This window comes from Amphiura filiformis, chromosome 9 (assembly GCF_039555335.1).
Source record: "Amphiura filiformis chromosome 9, Afil_fr2py, whole genome shotgun sequence".
In the NCBI taxonomy this organism is placed as follows: Eukaryota; Metazoa; Echinodermata; class Ophiuroidea; order Amphilepidida; family Amphiuridae; genus Amphiura; species Amphiura filiformis.
In genome coordinates this window covers 64,530,492-64,541,051 of record NC_092636.1, presented here as the reverse complement: position 1 = coordinate 64,541,051, position 10,560 = coordinate 64,530,492, and the positions used below count along the sequence as shown (strand labels likewise).

At 37.6% G+C, this 10,560-nt stretch overlaps 1 protein-coding gene across 1 annotated transcript; it reads left to right on the top strand.

Annotated features, from left to right (window-relative positions):
* The first annotated feature begins 1,001 nt into the window (after positions 1–1,001).
* On the top strand, positions 1,002–9,284 carry LOC140160388 (uncharacterized). Its single transcript, XM_072183627.1, has 7 exons — positions 1,002–1,234; positions 3,436–3,652; positions 4,843–5,030; positions 6,569–6,798; positions 7,145–7,372; positions 8,246–8,367; positions 9,084–9,284. The coding sequence occupies exons 2-7, from the start codon at positions 3,440–3,442 to the stop codon at positions 9,228–9,230; spliced, it is 1,128 nt and encodes a 375-aa protein (XP_072039728.1). The 5' UTR covers positions 1,002–1,234; positions 3,436–3,439; the 3' UTR covers positions 9,231–9,284.
* The last annotated feature ends 1,276 nt before the right edge of the window (positions 9,285–10,560 follow it).

The following is a 10,560-nucleotide window of genomic DNA, read 5'->3' as shown; positions in this document are numbered from 1 at the left end:
ATTCCCTTGATTTCAGGATGCCTCTGGCTCTACATGTAGTAACGGTAAAACGGTTTAATACTGGGGCTAGACCTCGGGGGGCACTCGAATATGAAAGTGACGTTCCTGTGCCCACCAGCGTACGAAACTAGGGGTCTATCAGTGTAGAAATTTTCAGAAAAAAGGGGGTCATTCAGTGTTGGCAATGTCAAAAATGGGGTGATTTTGTATGGGAGGGCCCAAAATTTCACATCATTAACAATCAAAAATAGCCATTTACCCAATTTTACAGTACAAAATAGACAAAACTCAAAAAATGCGCGCGAAGCGCGCCGAAATTTAAATTTTGAGGACTAATTGTTCAAAAAAGGGGTCATTCAGTGTAGGCTACTGAAAAAATGGGGTCATTGGGTGTAGGATTTGCCAAAAATACCGGGGTCTTTTCATGGGCACATGACGTATGTCAATATATGGGAGTGCCCCCCCCCCCCGGAGTTTACTCCACTTTGAGAGTCACTTGATTCTATTCTGGCTCTCAGTGATGGTAACAAGCTTGCTGATAAGCTTGTGAACTATTTTTCCAAAAATAAATCTTAATAAAGCCTTGTTGAGTACGTGAGTACGTACTGTCATTCAAAACATCCTGCTGCAAGTGTCATTCTCGCTATACCGATACCGCTCATGGTCAATCTTGCACGACATCTGCAAGCATCCTCTTCTTCTATGATCAAAACAGCTATAGTCTATATCATTTTGCCATTTGCAACTGACGCACGATGTCGGGCAATTTTGCTTCATCTTCAGCAAGGTAAGTCATTGTGTGGGTTTAACTTATTAGGTTGGGGTGTGTGCTGGTGTTTGGGGCGTTAGGGTGTAAGTAGGCATAATGGGTAATTTGACATTAGCATGATTAGCATTTATATAAAACTTCATCCATCTTTTCTCATTATACAATATATGTTTTGAACTACTTAAATCAACCAATTGCAATCTTTTTTTAATGTTATTTTCCCCAGTTGTGCAGCCTCTTTGAATAACGTATGCGTAGTTTGCGGAGACTCGGCCAATATTGGTTTGCATTACGGAGTGCTTTCATGTGAAGCTTGTAAATTATTCTTCTATCGTCATGCCCGTCGACAAGATTTACATTGTTACAACTTACTCAACCAGGAAAACTGCAACATTACCAAAACAGATCGTACCTGTGTGTTTTGTCGAAGGAAAAAGTGTCTCGATTTAGGAATGAAAATAGATCGTAAGTACTGTAATATTATAGTGTGACCATTGTGTTTCGACTGATGCTACCGGGCGGCTCTAGTTAAGTTTGGGTAGGGATGTGCCGCTGAGAACCCATCCATATACCAATGTTCCAAGAAATTTCGACTCAATGCAATAACAAAAGTCAACATTTTCAGCAAAATTTTATGCAAATTGCCCAAGTTTGTACAATTTATCATAACTATTAAAAAAAAGGGGATTAAAAAAAAAGAAAGATTTGTGCGTCATGAAAAGTATATCAATTTATTAAGACGGATGTATGTTGGATCACAAAAGACAAAATACAGCATTTTGCTGTCTTTTGACCTATTACCCATTGAAATTCATGAGTGGGCATAACATATGGAAAGGTTTCTATACAATAACGATTCTCTTATAAACCATCATCCGCACAGTTTCAACCTTGATACACCGGAGTACACATTTTCGTCCAAGAGCTCTCAAGCAAGCAGTGAATTGTCTCCGCACAGTCTTTGATTACACGACAAGTGTTCCCTCTATCCAATCACAATTTTGTTTTATATCAAACGAAAGCTAACACTTCCCCCTAAGAACTTTTCGTCATTATGTCAACAGATAACGCAATTCAATGTTATAGCAAGGCGAATGTGGAAAATCTGTTGAAAACTACCTATCCAAGCACATTTTTTGACCAAAATATAGGTTTTAAAAGGCAAAACCTCAAGTGTTCCTTACAATGTTATTAAATGAAAAAGCACACTTATATTGTCCATATACTAGCGTCACTAGAATGAGCAATGGCCAATTCTCTTTAAATTGCTAATCTTGTGCAAAAAGTTACTATTTTTGCCTGTTTTGTCATACGGTTGTAAATTCAATGAACTATGACTTTGCTATTAAAAGAGCGCTTACAAATTGATATGAAGACATGTTTTTAGTGATATTAGCCAAAAATGGACCACTTTTCATTATTTTAAGCAATTTGCATTACAAAAGTTTGTATAACACCTTGTATTATTGATATGTTAAACAACGCTTCAAAAAGCTTTTAGAATAATTCAAAGGTAATACAGTTTGCATGGTAATGGCCATTGGCTTCCCCTCTTTTTCTTCCTTTTTGTTTTACTTGGAAATTTGCGTAAATGTGTGTATTAATGGCCGTTGCCATGGAAACTGCCTTATCTTTGAATTTTCCTAATAACTTTATACACTTAAAAGCAACCTTGATTTAATATAAAACAGGCTATTAGAAATAGAAAGCAAAACCCTTCAACATTTATTTATTTGACTATGGTAAGCTTAATTAAATATCGGTTTAACTGAGTGGCAGAGTTAGTAGCCTGCCTTAGTACCCTGACATTAGCGTAGTCTAGTTCTTATTAAGTAAAACACCTAATGTTTTAAAAGTGTCTTTTACACTAGCATTGTACAACACATCTTTATAGTGGTTTTCTTCAGCCTTTTCAATAAGATAGATGTTAACAGTAGAGGCCAGTCTGTCAGTTAGATTTCCTACAAATACGCTAGAGTCCAGATTACGGTAATCCCGCATGGTACATGTAGCTTTCATGGGTGGTGACTTACGTTGTTGGAGGACACAGCTAAGGGACCGATCGTTATTTACGGCAGGGGGGGGAATGGGTGTTTTGGCAAAAATATCGACAAAAAATTTCGCGTTCCCCCCTCGCGTCCGCAAAAAAATTTCCCAATTTTCTCCATTTAAAATTTAACAATCCCCCCTCCTGGTTCAACTAAAAATTTCAGGTTCCCCCCCCTCAAGACCACAAAAAAAATTTCGTGTTCCCCCCTAAATTTACCCATCCCCCCCCCTGCCATAAATAACGATCGCTCCCTAATCATCTTGTGGTCTAATGAAATCCTCGTCATTACGAGTCATTATAAGATCAAGTAAGTGACCTGATCTATGGGTAGCCTCATTGACATGTTGGTTAAGTCCAAAAGAGGATAAAATAACTTGAAAACGAGCAACCTCGGATCTATAAGGCTCTACCATGTGGAAATTAAAATCACCCAACATGATAAGTTTTCAACAAAGATACGACCTGCAGGAAATCTTCAAACTCCTCCATGAACCGACTGAGAGTAAAACCATTTGTTATGGTTGGGTGACGATCCAGGTCTTTGTGCCTAGTATTTTGCCTATTCTTTTAAAGACAGTTCTTGTTTATATTGATTATGTTATGTTTCATTGTTTAGGGTTATGGAGCAAAGAGCATCTCAAAACCAGAAAGTCTTCCAAAAGAAGAATTCATCGATACCACCAGCAAAACAGTCCGAGAAAAATGAAGAGGAAGTGGCAACTGGTGTGGTCACCGTAGCGCCACCCGAGCAGCAGATATCTGAAGAACATCGGCAATTGATGGCTGCATTAGTTACCGGGTTTGAAGCAGCTAAACCGCGCGGACCCGATAAGGTATTGTTAGACAGAATCAAAAAATCAAGATCTAGATATGAGAGAAGTACCATTTCACGACATACTACCTTCTTCTTGGTATTGAAGAATAGACGATCGAACACTAAATAGAGCTACTGTGGCACAAGACCCACGAATATCAGGCGGTGACTTCTGACCTCATTTTACATTTAACTTCATCTTTCATGTTTCCCTCTTTTCAAGGATGATTAAAACAATCGGGCCCATTTCAACATTTGACCTCGTTTGACCTTTGACCTCAAGTGACCTGAAGTTGACCTTTTCATGTTCCTCTTATATCAAGGATTCTTTGTACAAAGTTTAAGCCCAATCAAGCAAATTGCAGCATGTGACCTTATTTGACATTTCCTCGGGTAACCACAAGTTGATTTTTTTTCATGCTTCCCTCATATCAAGGATGATGTGCACCATGTTTAAGCCCATTCGGGCCAATTTTAACATTTGAACTTTGACCTCAGGTGACCTCAAGTTGACTTTTTTCATGTTCACCTCATATCAAAGTTGGTTTGAACCAAGTCTAAGCTAAATCGGGTTAATTTTAACATGTGACCTCATTTGAACTTTGACCACTGGTTGACCCCTAAACTGTGGTACAATCTATTTTAAGTTTGGGCGAGCAGTTCCTCTGATCAAGTATGGTGGTCATAGCATGTAATTTAAAGGAGGAGTAGCATTTTAAAGATTTTGCCTAATTACCCCTAATAACCCCCATGACCTTTGTCCCTTATCTGTGAACAACTTATATTAAGCTTGGGTCAGCGGTTCTTATGGCAACGTTTGGTCAAAATCGGGTCAAGCGCCTGACACTAGTAGCATTTTAAAGATGTCAATATAATGACCTATAACCCCTACATTATACATGACCTTTCACCCCTAACTGTGAACACCATAGAAAGAACTTGGGTCAGTGCTTCTTGTGTCGAGATTGGTACAAGCGTCTGGTACTAGTACTAGTAGCATTTTAAATGATGCCAAATTTTTATCTTATCCTTTACTTTTAGGCAATTTGTAAACAATTTAATTTTAATTTTACACTTACTCTGGGATCACCGAATGGGCCTTCAACGTAAAATCACTTTTACTAGTGAGAGGCGAAGTAAAATACATGCACTATGCGGATGACTTTTTAAAACTAAATAACAACTATTGTGTGTGTTTTGTTTTCTCAGTCTGCCTCATTTATAAGTGAGAGTAAGAAGATATACAAGGAGCTATATGCATCTTCATCGGATACCGATATCAGCTCTGTATTTGAGACAATGAATCTGTTTGACAGTTGTGTTGAAGAAGACAAATCAGCAGGAGAGTCCCCTAGCAAGGATTTGGCCAAGGGGGATATTTCGACAAGACCTGAAAGGTAAAGATATCAAGATAAGCTTTTTTCATTAGGTGGAGGCGCCGTATTTAGCGTTAGATTTGGATATTATAATCATATTCTTTATTTTTCACCTGGGTAAGTCGGGTGGAAAATAAAGAAAATAAATGTCCAAAGCTAACGCTAAATACGGTGCATCCGCCTAATGTCCGTGTTATGTCCGGGTGTTATGTATTCGGCATGCTCAGTGTGCAAGACTGACATTTCACTAGACCTTTTATTTATTAGGCTGAGAAATGCATGGCAAATATTCAATCAACGGGAATCACTTCAGTTATTGGTTTCTTACATCTTTTATGAAATTGGTTTTGTTTAATTCGGAATCGGAAAATTCAGTGTGGTACAATATATAAATATTATCATGAGTGGACAGCATCTGTTGTGCAATTTAGGATTCGTTTTATTAATATTTGTATCATGCCTTTATGTCAGTTTATGTGATGTGTTATGCTTATACCTCGCCGTTTGATTGTATGTCTCTGTCACACATAAACCGACTGGGTCTACGTACATCTCGAATACACCAGTCCGGCAGAATTTGGGTCTGATTTCCGTTCGATTCTCTATGCGTTGTGACCGGTAATAATCCTGCAGGCGTCTTATGTACTTCCGATCGTTGAATGTCCGGCAAATATCTGGCGAATCCGTCCCATGTGGCCATATTTGGAAAGTGTGGGTGGGGGCAGAGATCATTTGATAATGTAATAATGGCCGCGAAGCGGGCTTTTGGGCCGAGTATCCACCTTCAAGCACTTCCTTAAATAATCGCAGGTCTACTTTCATCTTGGGGTTATGAATATGTTCTGTGGTGGATGCCCGACGAGCCAACAAAGGCGAGCTTTATTATTTTATGTCTCTTGTGTGTTTAAATGAATACCTGATTTACTGTACAATTGTGAATATGAATATCAGGTGGCTGTTTTGATGATTGGATGAAGGGAACAGTTGAGGTGTTGAGAAAAAACAATCACAGAGGCATATATTCCAGCTAGATCAATCTCGCTGTGCTGGAAATGTTTGTGTACTCGGGTGTATCGAGGTAGAAACTGACTGTGCGTAGATGCATTGATAAGAGAATCGTTTTTGTAGTCAAACCTTTTCATGTGATGGTTACATACAGGACAGCCACGAACCCTTTTGGTAAGAGAGACTGGTTGTCAGATAACATGATTCTTTGAGTATACTCTTGTATTTTGTTTAAGTTTAAAATATAGTAACACTTTGTTATTAATGCTGTGTAAGTAATTCTTTGTGATTTTTAATGATTTTTTGTGATTCTTCTTAATTGTTCTTTTGTTTATAAAAACAAAACAAAATAAAAGCACTGGCACCGAAATATGTGCTCAGTGGAAAAGAGAAAAAAAAACCTTTTGGTAAGAGTGTAACACCTTCAATTGTTCATCCTAAGTGTACATTCGTGACAAAACCCCGACCCCATGGTCATACCAACTTGGTTTGACAGAAACAATTTCGAAAAATATGACTTATCAACACTATGTAGATGATTTTTTTTATAATAGGTCCCTACAATTGACTAGATTTGGATCATACAAAGAAGAATCGGAATCTGGCGGACAAGTGGCAGTTATTGATTGTGATGAGGACGTGAATACACAAGCATACAATCCAGCCATGTACATACAGGCAATGAGTCTCAACTTGTTGATGGTCGAGATGCTGGCAAAATTTGCTAAAACATTGCCTGGATTTTTAAATCTAGAATGTGCTGATCAAGCAGCACTAATAAAAGGTATTTAGAAATAATATGCTCTTGATATCATTTTTTGTTTATTGGATAAAGTATTATGCATTTTTTATAATGATATTTTGAATGAAAGGAGGAACTGACTGTAAAGCATCGCGGTGAATTACCTTATGATTATATTAATATTAAATTTATCGGATATATCATCAGCTTGGTCCAAGATTGATCACTACACCAGTAATAGATTCAATGCTTTGTAGAAAATAACCATATAACCTGAAAAGTATACTGAATTTGACTTTTATTTTTCCTTTTCCCCATTTTCTGTATACTTCTTAACCAACACCTGCGCCACCACCCATATCAACACCTGCGCCGGCACCCATCAAAGGGTCATTCGTTGAATTCTTGTGTTTGACGAGTATTCGACTGTTTGATTTGAAAGAGAAATGTTTTGTAAGCATGATCATGCCAGGGAAGAAGGTCGCCCTAAGTAACTTGGTAGATGCAGGATTTCCACCAATTGTTACTGTTATTGAGTATGCTACAAAGCTGGCAAAATTGAAGCTAAGTGACCAAGAATTTATCCTGATCGTTGCGATACGTATTGTATCACCGGGTACGTATAAGGTAGTTCAAGACGTGTTCAAAGGGTATCGAAACTGATCCTGAAGGGGAAATTAAATGAAGAAGTACCAATTTCATGCAATTTCCAAAACTTTTGCAGAGAGATACCCATACATGACCAGTTATATAATAATATTGGGGAAAATGGTTTAAGTTAATTATACAGGGTGTGTCCTATAGAAAAGCGGGCCCGACGAATGTGGTGATATTTTCAAATGTGTTTTGCAAAAGTCATTTACATATGTGAATGCCTGATCTTTAAACTATCATTTGCAAACAAAAACAGAGCTAGCTTATTTGATAAGAGTTTTAAACATGTTGAATTACCTCGGAAGTAAAAAATGGTTGCAAGATAACGAAGTGTTCCATTTCTGGCTACTTCAATGCGCACCATACTGGTAAATGTAACATACCCGCCGCTATTTTTACATTTGATATCAGGTCTTTAAAACTATTTTATTAATAAATAAACTCCAGTTCTTTGCTAAGGATAGATAAAATAGTATTTATATGCAAACACTAAATGACTTTTAAAAACACCTTGTAGATATCATTACATTTATCAGGGCCCGCTCTTGTTGGAAAGCTTGTATGCTATGACGTATTTTTGATCGTATAAAGGTACCACTTTCATCCGGGCCGCAACATTATTCTCAGATGACGACTGTTGTGTATAAATTTGAACATTCCCCAAATCAATTTCTTTCAACATGCGTTGTTTGGATGGAAAATTCCACCGGCCGTCATCTAATACACTTCCCGGGTACACTTCATGTCCAAATTTGTCCCAAAATCCTTAAGTCCACTTGGGATCTGGTGATTTTATATGTCAAATCTTTGTGTATTATTCCTTTAAAAATATCAGATCATCCTGAGTTGTTGGATTCGACTCGGCCAGTTGTTAGCGCCATTCAAGAGAAGCTACTTAACGCATTGACAGAAAGTGGCCACGTCAACCATGCAGAGATTCCAAATTTCTTGGCAAAGGTATAGAACATGAAGAATGAATATTATGTTATCTTTAAAATTCTCCCTATGAACCAGACCTTACTGGTCCTTACTTTAAAACACACTGGACAAGTATTGTATCGCTGGAAAAATTTTATATATTATACGTACTAAATTGCAGTATTCATTGCATGATGTAATTTTTACAACGATGTTGCAATACTTTGGCCAGTGGGTACCTGTATTTGGCGCGCGCTCCGGAGGTGGGTGGGTTGGTGGAAAAGTGGGGACGGTGATGTTTGGCAGATTTTGGGTGCATGCAGTTATGGGCATCAGTTTCAGGAGTAACTACCGTATGTGTATAAAACAGTGTGAATCCACTCCTTAACTAAAACTCTTATTCCACCATTGAAAAGGTGTTCAAATTAATCTGTAATCACGGCATTTTTTAAGTGTGGCGGGCATAGTCATGAAAAGGTTTCCATCAGTTAGTGACCTCCAAATCCCGAGTAAGAAATCAGTAAAACTGGTTAAACAGAGTATGGTCACCATGGTCACTGAAAACATCGGATATGGAAATTCTATTAATTGCGATGATGTAGTCCTAGAATAATCAGTACAAATCGGAATTATAAATAAGCTCGAGTATGGACAAGAAGACTACATGAAGCTTAAGTCGAGAACCTCAACAGTGCTCTGATAACAGCTTGTATACCGGTATAATGACCTCACATTTCTATTTCTTTTATACGCAGGTTGTTGCTTTTCTGACAGACCTTCAGCCGCTCATCACTAAATGCGAATCCACTTTTGTAAAGCACAAGCTCAATAAACGTTTCTTTCAACCGCTACTTTCGGAAATATTCGATGGCCAAGATGAAGATCAAGTTCCAACGTGCTAGAACATAACGGGTGCCTTAATAAGAAACTAAATCGGATATACCTTGTTTGTTTGTTTGTTTACCCATGTTGGTCCGTGAGGGACACATGCTAATCCATGGGAAATCCATGGACCGTTCCAAGCTCATACTATTTAAAAAAAAAGCACAAGCCTGACCAGTGTAGGCTAATAAAAGCAATGCTGGCCTAGATAGCTTTGATAAACAAAGCAAGAAATGGAAGAAAATAGCAAGGAAAATGAGAAAGGAGAGAAGGTCACTCACAAACACAAATGTGCAATTTTACTCTTCAGTCTGCCGCCTGGACAACCAATTCTTTAGAAATGCTTAGTCGCGCTAAAAGTCGATCGATACATGTAAAAATCAGCACAATTCAGAGATACACCTTTTTGCTATGAAATTAATTTTCTCGGTCAAATATAAAGCAATATTTTTTTTTTTTTTTTTTAATGTCAGTTAAAAACTTGGTGCTTGAATATACATTTTTTTAAATCCTGGTGTTAAAATTAAGCATCAAATTGTGTCTTTTAGTGTGATATTTTTGATTTTTATAGGCCTTGAATTCGCCTGCGAGCTTTTTACGGAATTCATGTTTTAGCGTCTCAAACATAGTTTGCTAAAGAAAGATATTTCCCACCTCTGTAAAGCACATCGTGTGGGTCTATATGTTATAGTTTTGTCAGAATGTCCGTTTTTGTTTTACCCTTTTTCCATTTATGCTCCGAAAATGTCAAACTAAGTAAAGTAGGCAATGGTGAGTACTTTTATCTCGAGAGCAACCAACAGAAATAGTCGATATTTCCTTTGTTGTTATCCAGGTCAATTTTTCATTGAAAGCAAATTGCCCGACCAGCGATTAAATCCCCAATTGGGTGTTCTGGTTAAACATGATCAGTAGGAGCGCTATAGGTCTGGGAATTTCTTTTGCTATATTGAAGTTCTGGCAACACTATAGCCATGCCGGTATTCCTATTAAACCCAGGGATATCGATCCAAAATGCTAGTACTAGCCTTTAGATTTCACGTGTTGATTTAGAAATTTTTCAGCCGACAGTGAAAGATGGTGAAATCAAAACGGAAATTCTGACAAAACTATGATATATAGCTCACGGTGATGTGCTTTAGAAAGTTGGGGAAAATCCTTCATTAGCGAACTATATTACTTTGAAAAGCTAAAAGGTTGATCAAGAAAAAGCTCGCGGGCCGAGCTGAAGCCTATAAAAATCGAATATCTTACACTAAATGACTGAATTTCAGGCCTAAGTTTAACACCAGGATTTTTAAAAAAATCAGTATCAAGCATTATAGTTTTTCCAGCCATTTACTGAAAAAA

Coding starts and splice junctions, on each gene's coding strand:
- LOC140160388 (XM_072183627.1), top strand. CDS start 3,440: ATGGAGCAAAGAGCATCTCAAAACCAGAAAGTCTTCCAAAAGAAGAAT. Junction 5,031..6,568: donor ATTTCGACAAGACCTGAAAG/GTAAAGATATCA, acceptor TTTTTATAATAG/GTCCCTACAATTGACTAGAT. Junction 6,799..7,144: donor TCAAGCAGCACTAATAAAAG/GTATTTAGAAAT, acceptor CACCCATCAAAG/GGTCATTCGTTGAATTCTTG.